Source organism: Ovis aries, chromosome 22, assembly GCF_016772045.2.
Source record: "Ovis aries strain OAR_USU_Benz2616 breed Rambouillet chromosome 22, ARS-UI_Ramb_v3.0, whole genome shotgun sequence".
Taxonomy (NCBI): Eukaryota; Metazoa; Chordata; class Mammalia; order Artiodactyla; family Bovidae; genus Ovis; species Ovis aries.
This window is the reverse complement of record NC_056075.1, coordinates 35,346,798-35,371,797: the sequence shown is the minus strand read 5'-3', so window position 1 is coordinate 35,371,797 and position 25,000 is coordinate 35,346,798. Positions and strand designations below refer to the sequence as shown.

The window sequence follows — 25,000 nt, the reverse complement described above, 5'->3', positions numbered from 1 at the left end:
TTAAAAGTCAGGAACAGATGGCTTTTAGGAGGAAGGGACTGGGAGATTCAGACACTTGAGCAGCCTGGGTAGAGGCTCCAGTGCCCCGGTCCTATGAACATTCTTCTGCTTTAGGGACTCCAGTCCTCAGCCACAGTCACCAAACTCTTACCCAGATATTCAAGTTTGATTTCTCTATTGCTATTTATTACAGTTGGAAGAATAAGATCAGTACAATGTATATTAAGCATGGTAATATCAATCCTAACATCATCTGAGCTAGAAGGTCAGTCTGAATCCTGGGGCAAAATTAGTAGGAGCATTACTGAACTCGTGACTAATCAAGTACTACTCAGTGAATGTGAATTTTTATAAATTGAAGAAAGTTCAGATTTCTACAGAAAATGGTTCCTTTCAAGGTTGCTTAAAGTATTCCAGAAACCAACAGTATAATTTTCCACTTAACCAGAAATTATATTTCATTCCCTAATTTCAAATACTATCATGCTGGTATATTTCAAAGAGGTTGCAAATGAGAAATTACCTGGCACAAAACATATACCTTAATGCTATAATTTACTCTGAACTTCTTACCTAAGTAGGGTACAGAACATAAAACATTAAAATCCTCAAGTTTATGCAAATGTGCATAATTTGAAAATAAGTTTTTGTACTGCTTTAATGAAGCAATTTATTATGGTATAAAAAAGAAAATCATGTTTGACTATAAATCAATTCAAATAACATTGAATTATTGATGAATACAAAGAAATGACAGAATTGGAGGAGTAAGTATGAACAGTGAGGTGAGAGAGCTTCTTTTTTAAACTAGGAGAAAGAGCAGTTTTTCATAATAATTAGCAGAAATAAAATTTAGTGGAATAGAAAAAGTTGATGATAAAGGAGAGAGAAGTTTCAAAACAATACCCTGGGGTAGGTAAAAGGCAGTGACCTCCTAACTCAAAGATGGCCCAGATGTGAGTCCCTTGGGTTTGTGTGGGTTTTGTTTGGTTGGTTTTCCTTTTCTCTATCTCTCTCTCCACTTGTGTGCTAAAGTAGCTGTAATCTAGAAATACCAACAAATTCACAACAAAGGGAAAAAAGAAAGCCTTAAGAAAATCCTGCTACTGAGATTGTGGGATGAAGCCCTGTACCGCATACCCATCCTGTACTATGGTGAGCAGAGGTAGAGCCTGTGCTGCTGCAGGAAACAGGGCAAAGTGTGAAGCTTTGTTAAACTCAGTGATAGGTCCACAATTTGAAAATCATGGTATTGTTCAGTCGCCATGTCCAACTCTTTGTGACCCCACAGATTGCAGCACACCAGGTTTCCATGTCCTTTTACCATCTACCGGAGCTTGCTCAAACTCATGTCCATTGAGTCGGTTATGCCATCCAACCATCTCATCCTCTGTTGTCCCCTTCTTCTCCTGCCTTCAATCTTTCCCATCATCAGGGTCTTTTCTAATGAGTCAGTTCTTCTCATCAGGTGGCCAAAGTATTAGTTTCAGCTTCAGTATCAGTCCTTCCAATGAATATTCAGGGTTGATTTCCTTTGTGATTGATTGGTTTAATCTCCTTGCAGTGCAAGGGACTCTCAAGAATCTTCTCCAACACCACAGTTTAAAAGCATCATTTCTTCAGTGCTCAGCTTTATGGTCCAACATTCTTTATGGTCCAACATTCACATCCATACATGATTACCGGAAAAACCATAGCTTTCAATAGATGGACCTTTGTCAGCAAAGTAATGTCTCTGCTTTTTAATATGCTGTCTACATTGGTCATAGTTTTTCTTGCAAGGAGCAAGGGTCTTTTAATTTCATGGCTGCAGTTACAATCTGTAGTGATTTTGAAGCCCAAGAAAATAAAGTCTGCCACTGGATCATGCAGGAGGTCTTTTAAAATTATATGTCCTACAAACTATATATACTATACATATGAAAATATATACTATACTTTTCAGCATATTTTAATCTTTCATAATTAAAAAGGAAAACCTGCATTCTGTATGTTTAAATGTAGTACTGGGGCAACAAAGGATGAGATGGTTGGATGGCATCACTGACTCAATGGACATGAGTTTGAGCAAACTTGGAGAGATAGTGAAGGACAGGGAAGCCCAATGTGCTGCAGTCCATGGAGTCACAAAGAGTCGGACACGACTTAGTGACTGAACAACAAATATAGTACTAACTAGAGACAATGGCAACACACTCCAGTGTTCTTGCCTGGAGAATCCCAGGGACAGGGGAGCCCGGTGGGCTGCCATCTATGGGGTCACACAGAGTCGGACACGACTGACGTGACTTAGCAGCAGCAGCAGCAGCAGCAGAGACAACTATTTGAAAACTTTGTGAATAGGAAGAATAACAAAGATACATTTCAAAGCTTGAAGAAAACTATAAACACTACATAAATCAATCTTCTGATTTTGTAGGCTGAGCCCTGAAGGTTGTAACAGCTGTACTAAATATTCCGGCTAACAGTTAGCAAACTATCTTTGATAATTCCAGGAAATCTAGACGCTGGTGATTAATTTCCCAATTAGATCTAAAAGCGATATGGGTAAGTGGGATGTACAAACATGGTAGACCTTAAGGTAAACATGAGGTTGCTCATATGTCTGGCCTCAAATTCTGACTGTATAAATGAAAATAATTATGAAAATACAGAGAAAAGAAAAGTTGACGTCTTTTGTATTGTGAATCTGACTTGCATAGAAAGGAGAGAAAAGAGAAAAATATCAGTTTGTCAACAATACAGTAAGTACATATAATTGTATGCATTGATATGAGAATGGTGTTAGGTCATTTAAAATATCTATGTAGTATGCATGAGAGAAAAAAGAAAATTTAAAAATATCCCACATAATTAAGATAAAAGACAAGATAATAACATTGAAAACTACCATAAAAGAGAGTCAGGTAAGTTAAAACTGTAAGAAACAAAACAGAAACAAAATACAATTATATAATGGCAAAATTAAAAATAATAGATCAGAAAATAAGGGAATTAAAACATAATTCTGCATCAGTGCTATCTAGGGCAAATCTGAAAAAGCCTCCGAGAATAAAACAGAGATGAAAATCACTCAAGAAGAAAATTAGACACAGAAATTTTCAATATGTGCATGGAAAATACTGTTAAAGCTGACATCAAAACAAATTGAAAAGAAACACTTCTATGTTAAATATATGATAAAAATCTGTTGAAGATTCAAACCTAAACATTAAAAGGAAATAACCTGCATAAAAGATTTAAAAATCCAGTATTATTCATAATAGCCCCAAAGTAAAAACAACCTCAATGTCCATCAGTTGATGAACAGAAAACAAATATGATATGTCCATACATTTGAATATTGTTTGGCCAGAAAGAGAAATGAAATACTGATACCTGCTATCACTTTGGATAATATGATGTGGATGAACCTTGAAAATATCATGATAAATAAAAGAAGCCATCACAAGAGACCACATATTCCAAGATGTCACTTATATAATATTTCAGAGTGGACAAATCCATAAAGATAGGAAAAAGGATGTCAAAAGCTAGGGGAAAGGAGAAGCAGTGACTGATAATGTCTCCAAGATTTCTCTTAGGAGAAAAATGTTGTAAAATTAGATAATGCTGATGTTTTCACAGCCTTGTGGATATACTGAAAATCACTGAATTGTATTTAAAAGGGTGATATTTTAGGTATGTAGATTATATCTTAATTGTTATTGAAAAAATACTATTGCTATCCAGTCATGTGCACATGGGCCTGTGCACACATGTACACACAACACACACACACATTCACACAAAGGAAATATTTAGAAAGTAAGAGTAGGCAAGATGGTAGGTGGTCTTGAGTAACGACATAAGTCAAAAGATAAGAAGCTGGAGCAATGTTTTATGAAATATATATACTCAAGCATTCCCAACAGAAAAACAACATGATTACTTCAGGTAAGCAAAATGCCATAAAATATACTGAAAAAATTATTTATACACATGTTACAACTAAGAGACACATACAGATACGAAAATAACTTAGCAAAAAGATCTGGCAGTGAATAGACGACAGAATTCAAGTTAGAGAAGAAAACACAGTTCTCTTTTTATATCTAAAATCAGATTGTTTAGAAAGAAATACAAAATGATTAAAAGCTACCAAAATACTAAAAATTTCAGCATGTGGTTATAAAATATAAACATCTAAAGTTCTTCTTTAGGGACTATTTTAATATGTTGGAGAGTATGCCTATCTCTACACCAAAAAAGTCACACCAGCTTAATTACTGTATCAGTTCAATTCAGTCGCTCAGTCGTGTCTGACTCTTTGCGACCCCATGAATCGCAGCACACCAGGCCTCCCTGTCCATCACCAACTCCTGGAGTTCACTCAGACTCACGTCCATCCAGTCAGTGATGCCATCCAGCCATCTCATCCTCTGTCGTCCCCTTCTCCTCCTGCCCTCAATCCCTCGCAGCATCAGAGTCTTTTCCAATGAGTCAACTCTTCGCATGAGGTAGCCAAAGTACTGGAGTCTCAGCTTCAGCATCATTCCCTCCAAAGAAATCCCAGGACTGATCTCCTTCAGAATGGACTGGCTGGATCTCCTTGCAGTCCAAGGGACTCTCAAGAGTCTTCTCCAACACCACAGTTCAAAAGCATCAATTCTTCAGCGCTCAGCCTTCTTCACAGTCCAGCTCTCACATCCATACATGACCACTGGAAAAACCATAGCCTTGACTAGACGGACCTTTGTTGGCAAAGTAATGTCTCTGCTTTTGAATATGCTATCTAGGTTGCTCATAACTTTTCTTTCAAGGAGTAAGCGTCTTTTCATTTCATGGCTACAGTCACCATCTGCAGTGATTTTGGAGCCCCCAAAAATAAAGTCTGACACTGTTTCCACTGTTTCCCCATCTACTTCCCATGAAGTGATGGGACCAGATGCCATGATCTTCGTGTTCTGAATATTGAACTATAACTATATAGCTAACCCTAATATCTAAGATCTCCAGGCCCCTCTCAATGCATATCCTCTGCTTATAATAAAGCTATCCTGACAGGACAGAGTGTTCAAGTCCTATAGGCCTTCATGGAAACTGAACACAACATACTTAAAGCATAATTAAAGCACATGTGTAAACAAATTAAGAATAATGTCAAGAGAGATAACAGGTAGGGGACAAAGTTTTAAATGGACAAAAGATTAAGTGGAGCAGACAGGATTTCAGAGCAAGACACCAACAAAGAGAGGTAAAGTATTGCTTCAGAGAAGACAAAAATTTTGAGTGAGTAAAGAAAAACAGTTATTTGTCAAACTCAAAGGAAGCAAGGCTGATACTATTTCTATGTCTAGATTCTAAGGTATGGACACCAGGAAAGAAAAACAGGAAACAAAACCAAAAAAAAAAAACAGTTAACAGTTTCCTTAGAGAAGACTCAGGTTTCCAGATACAACAAGTTTCTGTTAAATCAAAATAGCAGTTTCAAAAACAGAGTAACAACGTATTTGGTGATTTAATTTTAAAAATAACATTTTTTAAAGTAAAGAAAGACTAATATCCCAGAATCAATGGGCATATGTAGCTTCCATTCTTGTTTCTAAACACCATTCTCTAATATAAGGAACCAAGGCTTCTTGGAAAATGGTTGATTATAGTGCTAAGGAGAGAAGAACAATGTGACTCAAATATCTTGTAGTTTAAGAAAATAAGGCAGTACTTAGAAAATGATACAGTACTGTCAAAAGAACAGAGGAGACAATTTGAGGGAGTTCCCAATGGCCAACTCTAGAGCAATTTCAGCTTTAAAATAAAGAATAGCTATTATAAGCCACAAATGTGCGTGTGTGTTTATCTCCATGGATCTATACTGATAAGTACAAGTAAGTGAACAAACAAATAAATGAAGGAGAAGGGACTGCTCTTCCTTATAGTAATAAATAGAGAAAAAACAGAAGCAACAATGGAATAGAAAGTTACCATCTGGCAAACACATCAATGTCTGGTGAAAATACTAGGTGAAAGTACGATGAGAAATGGGCCATTTACATACTTTAAAAGAACTTCCCCGTAATACACTCATCAAACACAATAAAAAGAAGTAACTTTAGAGTGGAAAAACTGGCAGACATTGAGCATTAACAATGATCGAAGACACCACCACCAATAATGGAACAAACTGACATCATATGCTTCCTGACGGGATGCACTGAGAAAAACACATCACTTCTGCAGTATCCTTACTAAATATGCATAATCTGAACTTAATCATGAAGAAAAACACCAGATAAATCCAAATTGAGAATGGTCTATAAAATAAGTGTCTGACATTTTACAAAGGTCAAAGTCATTTAAGAAATTTGCACCTTTTTTTGCAATTCTGAAATTATTTCACATGGAAAATTAAAAAAAAAAAACTTCTTGTAAAGTTGCCTAGATGTCCTCAAGTTTCAGTCAAGTCTTATATTATAGGATTTCCATATATCTGTCAATGAACACTTAACCTACTTCTACATCTTGGCTATATTAAATAGTACTGCAATAACATTGGAATTCTATTATCTCTTGAGATCCCAACTTCAACTCTCTTGGATAAATACCTAGAATGGTACTGCAGGAGCTAAGTGAAATAAAACAGTCACAGAAGTACAAATACTGCATGATTCTACATATCTGAGGAATCTAAACCAGTTAAGCCCATCAAATTAGAGAGTAGTAAGAGGGTTGCCATGGGCCAAGAGGAGGGGGAAAATAGGAGTTGACAGTCAGCAGACATAAAGTCTCAATTAGCAAGGTGAATAAAAATTTGTTGAGCATAGATTTCATGTTAAAGATGAAATATAATTTTCAAATTAATTCGATTTAAAAACTGCTAACATGTCAACCAGTCCATTCTGAAGGAGATCAGCCCTGGGATTTCTTTGGAAGGATTGATGCTAAAGCTGAAACTCCAGTACTTTTGCCACCTCGTGCGAAGAGTTGACTCATTGGAAAAGACTCTGATGCTAGGAGGGATTGGGGGCAGGATGAGAAGGGGACGACAGAGGATGAGATGGCTGGATGGCATCACTAACTGGATGGACGTGAGTCTGAGTGAACTCCGGGAGTTGGTGATGGACAGGGTGGGCTGGCGTGCTGCAGTTCATGGGGTCGCAAAGAGTTGGACACGACTGAGGGACTGAACTGAATTGAACTGAACATGGAAAAACAATAAATAAAAATAATTTAAAGCTATGATATGCTGATGGAGACAAGAGAACAGATGACATACCTAAAGGTATCAAGAACAAATTACAGAATAATAATGTTGTGAAATACTTCATTTGTAATGCTATGCTTGGAAAGGAAATAAATACACAAAAAGTGTATATGTTTTATTTACTGCTGCTGTTACAAGAAACTTAGTGGCTGAAAACAACACAAATTTATTCACTTATAGTTCTGAAAGTCTGAAGTCCAAATGATTCTTACAAGGTAAAATCAGAGTATGACAGTAGTTCCTTCTGGGGGTGCTCAAAAAAATTCATTTCCTGACTCTCTTAGCTTCTGAAGACCTCTCACTCTTTAGCTAATGAACCCTACTTCTATCTTTCCAATCTTTTGCTTATGTGATTACAGTTCCCACCACGTCAAACCTCCCTCTACCCTCTTTCAGAAGAACAGACGTAATTACACTGGGTCCACCAGAATAATCCAGGATAATCTCAAATTTCTTAATTGAATTCTATCTACAAATGCCACCATTTATGGTAATATATTCATTCACAAGTCAAGGGTTAGAATGCGGCCTTCTTTGGAGAGTGAGGCATTTATTCAGCATAAAACAGTGTTAGTACATAAATAAAAGACTGGGAAAGTATCTGATACAATGTTACCAACAATTTTCTCTGGATAGAAGAATTATCAGTGCTTTTTAATTTGTCTTTTTGTCTGTCTCTTTTCTAGAATGAAATGTGCATAATTTTCATAACTGGGCCAAAGGGGGGAAATTTTTTTTTTAAACTGTGCAGAGAGCTTTTTTCTTTTGATCCTTGATCTTTAATGTGCTTTCCACATGACTTACACTTGCATGTTAAGAAATTAAATTTATATGGCTGCATATCTTTCCAAAAATGGCATATCTAATTCCAAATTCACTTACTTCTTAGGTACAGATGATTGAAAACATGTAAAATAATCAGACTGTCTTCCCAGTCTTCTGTGGCTAGAAAAAATCAAGGGTGAAGTTCCAACACACAACAAATTTTTTTAGATAGTTCAGTCAATACAGGACTAGTAGTTTTGGAGCAAAAAAAAAAAAAAAAAGTGGCTGTTATTTACTACAAATAATTAATAACAAGTTATATATAAAAATCAAGCTCATGAGTAAAACTCAAACAGTATGCTAAAAGGAGTTCAAGCAAATAAAATATCAAGAGAACAGATTTAAAAGGTCAGATATTCCATCAAGCTAATGATTAATTGTAAAGAGATGACTAAAAATTTACACATAGAAAAATACATGTTCAAAGAGAACTTGAACCGTGAGGGAAGTTTTTGAGTACATGCTATATTGGGAGTGATGAGCAAATGGTGAATATTTGCTTTACTCTGCTGGGGGCCAGCATGAGGAACTCCACCCATGGCAAAGGTCATGAGGAAGGAGGCTTGGCATACGCAAAGGCGTGATCAAGCCTCAGGAAACCCCCTGTTCCCAAGCATATACCCCAAAACCAGAGTCTGTTTTATGCTCTCATCTACACCTCTGACTTTACGGGGAGCTCTCCCCCATAACTGTTTCTCTTGGGAAAGGAGTAAACGTGCAGCTCCAAGGCAATAAAAAATTCCTGGGCATGACAAGAGTGTTTCAGACTCTTCTGAAGGTTATCTAGCCCACCTGTATAGGTTCGTCCGGCCACATGTGATTGTTTACAGCCTCCCAATCTAAGAGGCATGAGATGTTTTAGACTTCCTAAAGGCAAATTCTTTTGGGGAGTTGGAAATTATTAGTATAGTGGGTTGGTTAAGAATTATATTGGTGAAGGGTTTTTCATTTGTTGTGCCAATAATTGTTGCTAATTCCCTGCCCTGGGTGTGACAAGGGTGTTTCAGGTCAAACCTCTCTGCTGACATGCTAGCTTGTGTGACAGGATTATACATACTCCTGCCACTAGCACATGATTGTTTACTACCTCTCAACCATAAACTGCACAGAGAGTTTTGGAGTATTTTGAAAGTCTTAATTAGCATAGGGCTTTTCTCATTGTTGAGTCAATGATTGCTGCCAGGCCTCCATATCCTTAGGCACCTGGGAATATATTAATCAATGTATTTGGAATATAGAAAAGGAAATATAGTAGTTTTTAAGGTTAGCAATACTAGACTTTTTGAGTTAATGAATTTTCTCTTTTGTAATAGATCACTGTACTTTGTTATAAACCACTGTGTCCTTGCTATGTAAAAATGTAACTTTATCACGATCTTAAGACTAAATAGATCTTAAGGGGAACATTGGTGAAAGGATTTTCATTTGTTGGGCTGATGTTTGCTGCTAAATCTCCATGTTCCCTGCCCTGTATAAGGAATATAACTAGCATTTAGGAGAAATAAGTATTAACCTTTAAGCATAGAGGAGAAATAAGCATTACCTTTAAGATTAATCACGTTAACCTTGGGTTAAATAAATTCCTTTCTTGATTGTAACTCACTACACCCTCACCCTATAGGAATGCAACTTTATTTGGAGGGTGGTGCCTGGTTTAAGAAAAAACACCCTTGGAAATAATAAGTTTTTTGGTTATCAGAAAGAAAGGATCATAAAATGTCAGCAGGTCTCATGGCCAGAAGATGATGTAATATCCCTAACACCTTTTTTTTATACATTTATGTGAAGCACCTGATTTTGATAAAGGTCAGGACTGCTGACCCCCGCGTGACTCTGTATTCATCCCTATGTGTAACAAAAGGTATATAAGCAAACCCCAAAATAAAGAAATCGGATTAGTTTCCGGAAAGACTGATACCCCCATGTCGTTCTTTCTTGCTCCTCATTTTTCTGGCTGAATTTCCATCTGGAGCATGGATGCTATTCCACATAAACCAAATTACTTGGCCTCTTTTTCTCCACTAATTTTCCTACTACACTATCCATTTCTAATCTCTCTATATATCTGTAATTAAATATGTATTTTTCCAAGGACGCCGACACCGTCCCCACCTTCGAATTCCCTGGATCCACCGGGGCTGGACCCTGGCATTACTCTTTTATCAAAAGCTATATAAAATAATGTTTTTTTAAGAAAACAGTAACCAGTGATAAAACCCAGCAAAGATACTGGAAATATCTATATATCTGAGGTCTAAAGGCAAACATGTCAGGATCGCTAATGAAATCAATCAATTTGCATATGATGTATAAATGCACTGTTCAGACAAATTTCAGAAATTCTTAATTTGAATTTTTTGAGATAGGAACTAAGGTTTAATGATTTGCTCTTTTATGACTGAATATTGCATTTTACTTTTAACTCAGCATTATGCACAGTATTTAAGGAGATCTTAATTGTAATCTCCCATTTACCAACTGGGTTATAGTATGCTGGTTAATTTTCTCAGTGAGATTCAGTGGTACAATGAAGATAATACCATCTACTTCATAAGACCGCTCTGTGGGTTAAACATAATTGTGTTAGTATGTATTAGTGCCATTGTCTCATAAAATCAAGGCATTCAATAAGTATTATTTCACTTTCAATATTCATTGCACTGGGGCTGAATGAATTCTACAAGATTTTAAAAATTAATTTCAGAGTTGCTCAATCATGTCTGACTCTCTGCAACTCGATGGACTGTAGCCCACCAGACTCTTCTGTCCATGGGAATCTCCAGGCAAGAATACTGGAGTGAGTAGCCATTCCCTCTCTAAGTGATCTTCCTTACCCAGAGATGGAACCTGGGACTCCTACACTGCAGGCAGTTTCTTTACCATTTGAGACACAAGGGTAGCCAATATACTAATATATTTGTTTTTAAATATATGAGCTAATGGTTATGTATTTAACCATCCTGAGGAGTGTGAAGAGGATATATATAGACTTTGAGGACAACAACATTGAGAATCCTAGTATGTTTTAAACAATGGTATATGTAAAAGTACATATCACTGATATGTAAACACACGTATAAGTACATGTATATGTACAAAATCACTGCAAATGGTGACTGTAGCCATGAAATTTAAAGATGCTTGCTCCTTGGAAGAAAAGCTATGACCAACCTAGACAGCATATTACAAAGCAGAGATGTTACTTTGCCAACAAAGGTCTGTCTAGTTAAAGGTACAGCTTTTCCAATAGTCATGTATGGATGTGAGAGGTGAACTATAAAGAAAGCTGAGTGCTGAAGAATTTATGCTTTTGAACTGTGGTGTTGAAGAAGACTCTTGAGAGTCCCTTGGACTGCAAGGAGATCAAACCAGTCAATCCTAAAGGAAATCAGTCCTGAATATTCACTGGAAGGACTGATGCTAAAGCGGAAACTCCAATACTTTGGCCACCTGATGCAAGGAACCAACTCATTGGAAAAGACTCTGATGTTAGGAAAGACTGAAGGCAGGAGGAGAAGGGGATGACAGAGAATGAGATGGTTGGACAGTCACCCACTTGATGGACATGAGTTTGAGTAAGCTCTGGGAGTTGGTGATGGACAGGGAAGCCTGGCGAGCTGCAGTCCATGGGTTTGCAAAGAGTTGGACACAACTAAGCGACTGAACTATGTATAAGAACAAGTATGTGCCAATTTAGACAACTGTTTAGTAAATGATAAAACTTTAGTAAATATAAGATCAGGTATACTTATAGTCTAAAGGTATCACTCATAATTAAAAAGTAACTATGGGAACAATGCCTCAGAAAATGAACTAAAACGAGCTCTCATGCTCTATTGCCCTCACCAAGCTATTTGACTCACTGCAATCAGCCTGATATATTAAAATAAAAAGTTAACATTTTACTCTCCTCTTAATATCCTTCAATGGCTTCTCATTTTTCTTAAGATGAAGACCAAATGCTCTATAAAGCCTGTATGCTCTATAAAGCTCTGCTTGATCCGATCCTGCATATCTCACATACCTCATCCCCTGATTCCTTCTCCTACTTCTCTGTGTTAAGGTGGCAGAATCTCATGTGCCATGATCTTTCCAACCACTGGCCTTTGCGGATACTGCCGCCACTGATTCCACTTCTTCCCATCGTCACACCATCACCACTCCACTACCAAGGCACGTCATCGCTTCCTCATTCTCTTGCTTCACCTACTTCTACCCCTTGGTCCACGAATTAGGTCAGACTCTCTTGTAATCTATTCCCAAAGCATCTATAATTCTTATTCAGAGGTCTTATGATCATCATATCTAGGTAATTGTATGACAAGTTTAATATCTATCTTTCCTACTGCTTTATCAGCTTCAATGGAGCAGAACACAAGTAGTTAGTCAATCCCCAGAGTAGTTAGTCAATAAATATACATTGAATGAATAAAGAAAAGTGAGTTAATTCCAATAACTGACAGTCTCTCCAAGCTCTGTTAGTGTAATTCTTGAGTAAGTAAAAATTAAGGAGAAAAAAGATGTCATCCTTGTGCATATTAAATGAAATAATAATAAATTGCTTTGCATGTAATAAATACTCAATAAATACTAACATTTCCTTGCATGCTGAACAGTACTATCCATGCTTACAATTATTAATTAAGAATTTCTACTAAGCTCGAAACATTTAGAATAATTGCAAAGGCAAAATCTGTTGTTTAGGAACTTTAAAAGCTGAACATTTGCTAGGTACAGTATCACAGTAAAAAATACAGAACCCTTGCTATTATCCACACACTGACTCATTGTGAGGCCTAAGATACATACTTCAACCCACTGAGTCTTACTTTTTCCTCAATGAATAACAGAAGATGAACCATGATCACCAATGTCTACATGTCGGTGATTCTAATTTACAAGTTTTCATATAATATACCATGATCTCTTCAGAAGCCACCTCCCTTTGCTTCATACTATCTCCAAGTAGCTAAGCTTTCTGCAATGATACATGGAAAACCGCTCAAACTGTATTGTCTGCAAATGTTCCACAGGTTAACTAGAAAAACAAAGATTGAAACTCATTTTTATTTAAATGAATGCCTGGTGCTTAAAGCTTTTCAATGATGCACTGTACCCCTTTACATAAATTAATTTAAACAATAATGTAAAGCAACTTGTACTTGATAACCTATAACACGATTTCCAAAAATTTTGGTCAAACACCCCACCAGTTAAAAAACGTGCCCACACAGCAACAATATATGTGTATTCATTTATTTATTAATAGCTTACATGTGTACTCCTAGTATATTTACTGAAAGCTTTCCTAGGAGCCACAGGCTTTTCTATTATAAGTATGGTTCTAACAAGAGAAAGTCCTGGGCTCACAGATTTTCTTTCTAGTGAGTGAAGAAAACCCACATTCAGGTAAACAAATAAGTGAGATATAACTTCATTTCAGTGTAAGTGTTAGGACGGAAAAAAAAAGTTCTCATAATCCCTGAGCAAGTCTATTTTAGGTAAGAGCAGAGTAATAGAGATGGAGTATTTGAGGCAGAAAAATAGTAAATCCAAAAGCCATGATCTAAGATAAAGTCTGGGATATCTTAGAACAAGCAGATTAAGTCATTAAGAACTTCTATAAAAATAAATGACTGTCATAGAAATTTCCAAGTGTTCAGGAATCTAATTCTGAACTCTTATTAATTTGATTCCTATACTAAATAGGAACCAGTACAATTAGAGTTACCATATGTCTAGATATCTACCAGGTGGGAATTTCTCACTATTTTTCCTTTTTCTAATTTTACTGAATATTCTAAAAGTATATCGTTTAAAATAAATTTAATGATAACTTACTCCAATGCATATATTTCAAAAACTTAAACTGAATGAATTCTAATTAAACTATATAAAATTTATATATCAATTTTGGTAAGTATATTTTCATATGAAGATATCATTTGAGAAAACAGTTTAAATTTTTTTAATTATTTAGGTCTTGTTTTCATTTTCTTTACCATGACATTTTAATTTTATTTATATATATACATATATATTTATATAAAAACAACTCAGGTTAAATATATCATGAATTTTACTAGAAATGGTTTTATCACCTGTAGTTGACAGTGGGTGATAGAGACCCAGAAGTGGCTGTAGACCCAGGCTGCCTGGATTAAAACTGGATTTGTCATTTCCTCGCCCTGTGATCTTATATAAAGGAATCAACTTTTCTCTGCCTATGTTTCCACAAAAGGAAAAAAAAAAAAAGGTGATAATAAGCATACCCTTCTCATTTGAGGATTTAATAAGCTAATAAATGGACAAAGCTTAGAATAACCTGGCACAGTAAGTGCTCAATAAAGTTTAACTAGTTTATCGCTATTTTAAAATCAGATGGTTTTCCAGTTTTATTTAATAAATGATCCAAAACAATGAGCTATATATCTGTGAAAAATAGTTGTTCACAATAGGAATATGAGACATGCTATTACCTCTTTTATGTGAAACCATTCTCAGGACATAATTTATTTAGAAAAGCATGCATTCAGCATCAGAAAAGCACATTCAGCATCTTCATACAAATAAGGAGCTATCAACCGTTGCTCAAGACTTATAAGGCCCCGCATAACATTTCATCGCTTAGCAAGAAAAGTAAGTAGGGGCAAACAGCTGTTGCGCTCCCTCGCAGTGGGCACCTTTACAGAGGACACACTCAGCACAGATCCGCTTGGGAGCCCTAGAGGGAGGTTTTCAGACATTTTTTGCTTCCCGCCTTAAACTCTTTTTAAATTTAACTATTTTTACGATGTTTATTTATATAACCAGAATAACATAACACATCTTTATAAATATACAATGAAATAAATTTTCATCTCTTTCCTAAGTTAATAGCAACTTTTTTCTCTCAGCTTTTTTCACTTTCTCATAATTGTGCTGTGTCGTCCTTCATTTTGGAATATGCTAAGATATTCAATAATTCTAAGATGCATATTTAAGAACACTGGCGTATAAGCTTCAGGAAATTAAATAAAAACACATGAATCAAAGAATAAGATTAAAATGTCAACCATGTGGCTCATTTATGTTTTGCCAGATCAGTCTTCAATCCATCATTCTTCAATTTGTGAAATATAAAAATTTAGATTCTTTGTGTCGCTCAAGGTCATTTCTGCTCTATTTGCAGATGTACCAGGCAGATCCTATTTAAATTGCTATTTATATTTATCATTTAAAAAGTCACATTAAACCATTAAAGTACAACATATTTCATTTAAAAGAGGAGAAATTTTTTATTCTGTTTTAAAACAAAACACAGAATAGTTACACTAAACAAGGTTAATTCAAGTTTTAATTGTTTTCAGTATTTTACATGACATAGAATTTTAAGTAATTAAATTGAGGCTGATATTTATTAATTTATAGCTAAAAAACACTAGAAACAACACACACTAGAAATATTATCTCTCATTTATGAAACAAAAGAAAAAATCAAATCCAATAAGTAATACACTTATAAATAATGTCTTTCAGTCAAGACATAAACATCAATTAAATAAATCAATAACTGAGAGGTTTTACAGGGAGATAAATGCATAAATATTTTAATTTTTAGTAATATGAACGAAGGCAAGATGTGATCAGTGGTAGAGGTGAGAATGGAATATAAAACTAGTGACTAAAATTCTTACTCTTAAAAGAGGGAAGTGTATTATTTTCATCACAAAATTGCACACTGAACTCTAAAAAGCAATAGGAGAAAATCAAAGCAAAACAGCTTTTTTCAGAGAAAAAGGTGACAAAAATATATTAGATTACTTGGAAATATACTGAAATACAATCAGCAGTTTGAACAGTACATATAGTAGAAGCATAAAGTAGATGATTTCAGTAAGCGGCTTTTCGTACTCTGATTCTACTCATGGAACTATATCCTCTATAACATCTTCATAGTCCAGTCTTTCATCTTGTGTTTATGGCTTTCTTCACTATAATTGCTATAAAAATTTTTCAAAATGCATTTAAGAAAAAAGGAAATTATACTACTTCATAGCTACTACTTTTCATATTTGCCAAGAATAATTAAGTCCTTCAATGTTTACAGGGATCAATCAAATTTGATATCATTGATAGAAACTTTTTTCCCATATGTGATACATGATAGCTATCAAATACATTTGATTTGGGGGTTTAAACTGAATTTTTAAAAACTACTAAGACTGTCTAGAGGATATAAGTGTTGTAGTATTAGTTTCAATTAAATTGACACCACATTTCGATCAATTGCTTCAAGTTACAGTGTGGACCTGCATTTTAAATTTCACTCCAGTCCTTAAAATCAGGATAGTTTCCATTAACACTATTACAAGAACCACTGATCTTTTTTCTCTTTTTTAAAAAACACCGTTTCTTTTAAATGTTATTAGTCTTTTAAGGTCTCATAATGAGTGACAAGACTGCCACCTAGTGCTTTATGACTATTCCTATAACATTTTAAAGAAACAGTGAGAGTCCTATATAAAAGATGAGCTTCCAATATGGTAGTCACTAAGTTACACGTGTCTTGAGTAATTAAAATGTGACTAATATGAATTGAGATTGGCATTAGTATAGTATAAAACCTGTATTCAAACACTTGGAAAAAATAAAAAGTAAAAATAGGCCATTGATGATTTTTTATACTATGATATATTTTAGATATTTTGAATTAAATAGAATATATTATCAAAATTAACTTCACCTGTTTAATATTTGAGATATAGCTAGTAGAAAAATTTTAATTCTACATATGGCTTACACTAGGTTAATTTGGATAGCACTGATCTAAAGAAAAATCATCTTAGTCTTAAATATAAAAGGCTTAAATGAATGTATTCATTATTTCTAAAAAATGGAATATAATTTATTTGTGTCCATAATTATAACTAAATTACTCTCTGGGGATAAAATAAACACTAAAATTTAAGAAGAATCAAACAGGAATTTCTAATTTTAAAAAGTCAGACAAAAATATGTCCCCATAAAATCCAGGATGTTTGAGAGAAGTAAATAAAATTCATGTGGAAAATACAGAGAAGGAGGATAAATTAAAACAAATAGAAAATAGACAATGTGAATATCAGTAAGGACAATAATTGCAAGCGGACTGAAACATATTAAATATGCATGTGTCCATAAGTTTATGATACAAACACAGCAAACCGAGCTGTAACCTTATTAAGCAAAGTATTCTTTATTTTGAAAACAGATATTTTTTTGAATATATTAAAAATTTATCATGCCCTTCCTATGTGCCTGTAGCAATAAATAAGCAAATGCCTCACTCAAGGAAATTTGTTTTCACAAAAGTTTCCCAATCAAGAAATAAAGGAGTAAGAATACCAGTTTATAACCCCTAAATCAGTTGCAATCTAACATTGAGCATCAGTGTCTACTAAGAACAAAAAAGAGACTTGCGGGCATTATGTGTTTCAGTTACATGTAGAACACAAAACCACCTGTGAAAGTATTCCCTCCAAAACCATATCTGAATCTGATGAAACCTCTAAATCAGGGTTTCTCAACCCTCATGGTGTTGAAATTTGAGTCAGATGAATCTTGGTTCTAAGGAGCTCTCATGTGTAATGTAGGACATGTACCAATAGTAACCTCTACCCACTAGTAGTCCACAGGCTCCACACCCCACAAACACTGTCAAATGTCCCATAGACTACAGAAATATCTTACTAAATTGGGGGATTCTTATGCTACATTCTCAATAAAACTATAAAAAATAATTAAAACATGGGTTTTAGTAAGATTTACTTAATTGAAATCAAGAAAATTCTTAAAAATTTCAAAAAGAAGTTAAAACTGAACCACAAACTATACAGAAAATAATATTAAAAAGCAAACTTAAAAACTGGTCAACTACTTGTAAACGAATGAAACTAGAACACTTTCTAACACGATACACAAAAATAAACTCAAAATGGATTAAAGATCTAAACGTAAGACCAGAAACTATAAACTTTTAGAGGAAAACAGGCAAAACACTCTCCGACATAAATCACAGCAGGATCCTCTAAGACCCACCTCCCAGACTATTGGAAATAAAAGCAAAAATAAACAAATGGGACCTAATTAAAATTAAAAGCTTCTGCACAACAAAGGAAACTATAAACAAGGTGAAAAGACAGCCTTCAGAATGGGAGAAAATAATAGCAAATGAAACAACTGACAAACAACTAACCTCAAAAATATACAAACAACTCCTGCAGCTCAATTCCAGAAAAATAAACAACCTAATAAAAAAATGGGCCAAAGAACTAAACAGACATTTCTCCAAAGAAGACATACAGATGGCTAACAAACACATGAAAAGATGCTCAACATCACTCATTATCAGAGAAATGCAAATCAAAACCACCATGAGGTACCATTTCATGCCAGTCAGAATGGCTGCTATCCAAAAGTCTACAAGCAATAAATGCTGGAGAGGGTGTGGAGAAAAGGGAACCCTCCTACACTGTTGGTGGGAATGCAAACTAGTACAGCCACTATGGAGAACAATGTGGAGATTCCTTAAAAAACTGGAACTAGAACTGCCATATGACCCAGCAATCCCACTGCTGGGCATACACACTGAGGAAACCAGAATTGAAAGACACACGTGTACCCCAATGTTCATCGCAGCACTGTTTATAATAGACAGGACATGGAAGCAACCTAGATGTCCATCAGCAGATGAATGGATAAGAAAGCTGTGGTACATATACACAATGGAGTATTACTCAGCCATTAAAAAGAATACATTTGAATCAGTTCTAATGAGGTGGATGAAACTGGAGCCTATTACACAGAGTGAAATAAACCAAAAAGAAAAACACCAATACAGTATACTAACACATATATGGAATTTTAGAAAGATGGTAATGTTAACCCTGTATGCGAGAGAGCAAAAGAGACACAGATGTATAGAATGGACTTTTGGACTCTGTGGGAGAGGGAGAGGGTGGGAGATTTGGGAGAATGGCATAGAAACATGTTATAATAATGTCATATAAGAAACAAATCCTCAGTCCAGGTTTGATACAGGATCCTTGGGGCTGGTGCACTGGGATGACCCGGAGGGATGGTATGGGGAGGGAGGAGGGAGGGGGGTCCAGGGTGGGGAACACGTGTACGCCCGTTGCGGATTCATGTTGATGTGTGGCAGAACCAATACAATAAAGTAATTAGCCTCCAATTAAAATTGATAAATTTAAACATTAAAAAAATTACATATATTAAAAAAAAGCAAACAAACCAAATGGAGGCAAAAACAACAATTACAAACTATAAAAGAGAAGGACATCACTAAGGACAAAACCTAAAACAGATGAACTAGAAAACAAAATCTGTGGAAACAATGAATAAACCCAAAATTCTGAATTTATAAATGGGGGAAAAGAAGATGAACAACAACAAAGAATCCACCAATTAAAAAACCGCCAGATCCAGAGATCTCAATTGAATTTAGTTAATCTTTGAAGTTCACTTCATACTGTTTAACTATTCTTTTTTTCACTTTTATTTTTATTTATTTATTTTTTTACTTTACAATAACTACTCTTGTTTTAAAAAACAATCTTGTAAAATTCACCTTTGAAAGTTATTACCATAGTTACACAAAATGAAGTTAGAAAAGAAAAACCACACTTAGAATGGCTAAAATGTAAAAGACGATACAAAGTGCTGAGAGTTTTTGAAGAACTGAAATTCTCATACACTGATGGTGGAAATGGAAAATAGTACAACCATTTGAGAAATCGTTTGCTTGTTTCTTGAAAGCTAAACATATATCTGCCATATGATCACTACCCAATAACAGGATCTTTCAGTACAAAATCAGTACTGCTTTTTGGTAAAACAAAAATTGCCTCCCAGAAAAATCTATCACAGAATTCTATTTGTTCAAAATTTAACCATAATGAACAAAGATTACATTAAAATCCAGCTGAGTTACTTAAGTTTTGTTTTTTGTTGCATGTTCAAAATAAGATTTACTGCTGTTTTACTTCTCAGAGTGGAAAAAAGTGCACTAAATATTAAATAATTAGAGAATATAGCAAAGAGACACTGACTTCCCTAGCAAAATATATGGAGCTATAAGATTCAAAAATAGAAATGATAAACTATTAATGATAACATTAGTTATTCAAAATGAATTTTATTACCTGTAAAATCACCTAAAACTAATAAAACAAACAAATTATCTAAAATAAAAAACACAAATACTTACAATAACATGTTCCTCTAAGTGGATTACCAACATAGCGATTTTCAGAGTCACATCTGTAGAAAAACAAAAAACGCATTTACTATTAAATAACAAAATTCAAAAGCTTCATGTTTTTCCTTCAAGCAAACAGGTAATTAAACTCTACATTAAAACATATTAAAAGCTATACTATTAATTAAAGTTTTAAAAGCAAATCTTCAGAAGAATTGATGTAGAAAGCCTATATACAGACATGAGTGAGAGAATAAGCGGAAAAAACACACAAAAGGAATATAGAAGACGGGATAAAATTATGAATTTAGAGGATATGTATTCTTCCTTAACAACATGAGGAAGAATTTTCAAGTCTGGATAAAGATTTAAAGATATTTTGTATGGGGAAGTATGGGAATTCATAAATAATATCATTTTCTTACTTCTGGTAATCAAAATTAACATATTTTCCCCAGTTTCTAAACCAATTAATCTATATTTTTAAAAGACATCCTCAACTGTATCATGGAGAAAAGCTTTCTTTAAATCATCAAGATTAAATTCAGGAGTTCAAACTTTGAAGTCTTGTAAGCAGATTATAATGAAATGGAAGAACAGGTGAGCATTCAGTCTCAAGAATTCTAAGTTAAATTCTTCAAAAATATAGTTAACTACAACAGTAGGAGAAAATCATAAGTATTTTGAAAATTTCTGAAGTTTTTATTTTTCCAATCGCTGTTTCCAGAATTCAGTTAAAATGACAATTAATGCCTAAAAGAGATATAGCTTGGTTTTACATAATGCTACTTCTTGGAATATCCTCCAAATTTAATTATTATAAAATATATATACATGGGTAACTGAATAAAGTGCCTCAATATTAAATTATATGTAGAATTTTAAAAAGCACGAAGGTTCTTCCAAAAACGTCTTTAGTTTTAGTAAAGTCAATTAGAACCAAGGAATACATATATATTTTAATCAACAAAGGTCCAAATACTTGAGAATAATAAAGTAAATAATCAGTTACATTCTGAATGCATTTTTCAGTCATGCTAATATTTTGTATCCATGAAAAAAAATGAAGTGAAGAGTAAATATTTTTCTACATTAACTACAACATTATTATATAGCCCTTTATACCACTAATTTTATTCTCTGGAAAAAAGAAACTTTGGCATATAGGTTTTCTTCAGGGTATAGGTGACTTCTCCAAAAGGTACTTTTAAAATGTGTGATATATAGTAGTTTTGTAGCTTTAGAAAATGATGAAAGCCATTACTGCTGGGTTAAGCACTTCAGAATCCATACTATTCCTCCTATATCATAGTTCCTTTCTTTAGACTTAGCTCCTTAAATTCTACCACTTTATATCATATACATACGCTAAAGGACTGATTTACAATACTGCTATAATTTCTTCTCTCTCACAAAAAGTAAACTTGACTTGTTGCAAATGGATAGCTCAATACTGCACTTCCCTGGTGGCTCAGATGGTAAAGAATTTGCCTGCAATGCACAAGGACCAGGGTTTGATCCTTGAGTTGGGAAGATGCCCTGGAGAAGGGAATGGCAACCCACTCCAGTATTCTTGCCATAAGAATCCCATGGACAGAGGAGCCTGGCAGGCTACAGTCCATTGGGTCACATTTTCAGAATAGGAAAACATTCAACATAATACTCCCTGCATTTTTATGCATGATATTCCTTGCATATCTTATTGCCTAAATATTGAGTAGAGGACTTTCAAGTTCCCGTAGCAATTTAACATGACAAACTTTGACAAACGACAAGGGATTTCAAATACTTTTTAATTTATCAATGAGTTAACTTTAAAAGCTCCAACCCAAACCTATTTTCCAATATGGAAGTTATGAAGTTTTCATTCTTGTTATTAATAATTCATTTTTTAAATAATCAATATAATTATAACATGTATACCTTCAACATAATTTTGACAAGGAATATTTAAAATTTTATTTTCTCTAAACCACAAATTTTCTCAGAAGGATGAAATTATATGTTTCTGTTTAGGAAATAACTTCTGCTGGCTTTCATTACCCAAACTTAGAATTTTAAGAGAAATAAGAAATTAACACGACCTTGATAAGAATAAAATTCAAAGGCTTTACAGAGTTCTTGAAGGTATTCAATATGAAAATGACATTCTCTTTACATTTTCAAACTCAAAAAAGTAAATTAGAAACAACATTGTCTAAAAGACTTTATATTAATCATTATTGAAAATTTTTGAATGATTAAAAGTACTTTCAAAATATGAGCTGAGTTTAAACACCAGTTTTTGGCATTTTAATTTCAGATTTCATTTAAAGACACACCAGTGTTTACAAACAACAGAGAAAATAAATAGTTGCAAAGGAAACATAGTGAAATTTCAGACATAAAATTCAGCTGGAAAAACACAAAAGCAGATATAAGTAAACTGAAAGACGTTCCTTGTTTCTCATTAGGCTATCTCAAGAGCATCACGCTGGCAGTTAATTTCAAAGATAATGGTTAATTTGATCTAAGAAAAATTCTAATGAGCTTTAAAGGAGCTAGAAAAGTTGATCTTAATGTTCACATGCAGAAATAAACATACAAGAACAGCTAGAAGCAACAACGAAAGGAAGGGCTTTGAGGGGACCTAGACTGAAAAGACATTAAAATATACTCAATGTGTATATAATTAAAACAATATGGAATTTGTACATCAATAGAAAGATAAATGGTACAGAACAGAAATTCCAGAAATAGGTACAGCCTAAAATTCTAATGTATGATAAAAGCAGTGTTTTAAATGACTGGGGTAAAAAGATAGTCATCCTCTTACATAGTACTTGAGACAACTGGATAACCATTTGGAAAAATGTAAGATTAGATTCAATCCTCACACCACGCACACACACAAAACACTAAACATAATTACAGAAGTGCTAGCCATCATCTTTGCTAAATTTTCTGGCTTAGAAGTAAGTCACATGCCCTGCCCATACTCCAGGAAAGGGGATTATACAACAGTGCATGAAGACCAGCAGGCAGAAATTATCGGTAGTCACCTAAGCATCTGTCCACAATAATATTTTTGTTATACAGAAAGTTTTTATGATAAGATATTTTGATACAATTATTTGAGAGATGAGTATATATAATTTAATTCACATAATAAATAATTTGAGAAGCTAAAAGTATTTGACTGAGGTCAAACTCAGATTATAAGGGGTAAAGAGAATATGAATGGAAAAGTATACACATAAATAATTCTTCAAACCAATTAGTATGGTACTATATAGATTACATTAATAATAATTCTGTTATATAAGCTAAGTAATGTTTTTAAAATTCAGAATCTTTCTGTATAAAGATTAGAAACAAACATTAAAAGCCTTCAGAAGTCTTCTGCCTGGCTTAATTAAAAACATAACTTCAAAGTATTTCTGGGTCTAAGCAAAGAGATAATCATCCTCTGTTCCCACTAAGCAAACAGCCAGACCTTTTTATAAAACAGGCTTAGGCTGAAATATTCATTAGGGACTTTGCAGGGTAAATATTATCATTACATGGCACCTAAATAATGGTTACCATTTATTTCTGTGATCATATTAAATCATAAATATCATTTTGAAAGAACAAAATATGAAATAATCCCCCATTTCTAAGTGTTAAAATATCACCTTTCATTTTGTTCCTACTGATGTAAATACTTATATATATTTATATATATATATTTTACTGTAAGATACAATTTTTCTACTCAGAAGCTAAAGAAGGGTTAAATCTAATTGCTATAATCTGAAATATCAAAACATAATATTTAAAACAACTGAGAACCTGATAAATAAATTTATGTTTTTGTAAAAATTATGAAAGTTATACACAAGGACACATTTGCTTTTGTTTTGCTTTTCCTCTAAAGGGACTCATAAAAATCATATAAACAAAAAGATTATATTAAGTAATATCACAGTATCAATATTGATATCATACTTCTAAGACAATGTATCATAAACAAACAGTAAAAATTCAGACATGAATGTATGGTAAATCCTGAAATGGTACAAGAGGTACGGGTTCTAAAACTGTAATGCTATTTACGGACTTGAGAGTCCAGTAATAATAAATAGAACTAGCCAGATAATTAAAAACTACTAAAAAGAGTAGGTTTTTTTTTTTAATACTTAAAAATATTGGAAAGCAAAGGGGTGAAAAATTACCAGGCCAAGATGCAGAGAAGGACAGAATCCCAGGATGCTGAACCATTTCAGGGGTCCCTTTGTCTCCAGTTATGAGTGGGAACAGCATATCACAGAAAAGTATTGGAGCCCAGGCACACCAAAGACTGGTAAACTTAACTCAAAGTGAAATTTTAGGATTAAAGGCATTAAAAGGCCTTCCAGAGACCGCAAATCTACTTTGCATGCTAAATCGCTTCAGTCGTTTCCAACTCTTTGTGACCATATGAACGGTAGTCTGCCAGGCTCCTTTGTCCACGGGATTCTCCAGGCAAGAATACTGAAGTGGGTTGCCATTACCTCCTCCAGGGGATGTTCCTGACACAGGGTTTAAACTTGCGTCTATTATGTCTCCTGTATTGACAGGAGAATTCTTTACCACCAGTGCCACCTATGAAGCCCAAATCTACTTTGACCCATCCTTATCCCAGAAAATCATAAGATACTACTATTCTCAGGCACATAGGAGAATTAAATTCT

At 34.1% G+C, this 25,000-nt stretch overlaps 1 protein-coding gene across 1 annotated transcript in view; it reads right to left on the bottom strand.

The window, feature by feature from the left end:
* ATRNL1 (attractin like 1) overlaps positions 1-25,000 on the bottom strand; it is an 802,972-nt gene that overhangs the window by 519,411 nt on the left and 258,561 nt on the right. Inside the window, exon 21 of the mRNA XM_012102986.5 lies at positions 20,316-20,368. Within this exon, the coding sequence (XP_011958376.3) occupies positions 20,316-20,368 (53 nt within the window). The remainder of the gene's footprint in view (positions 1-20,315; positions 20,369-25,000) is intronic.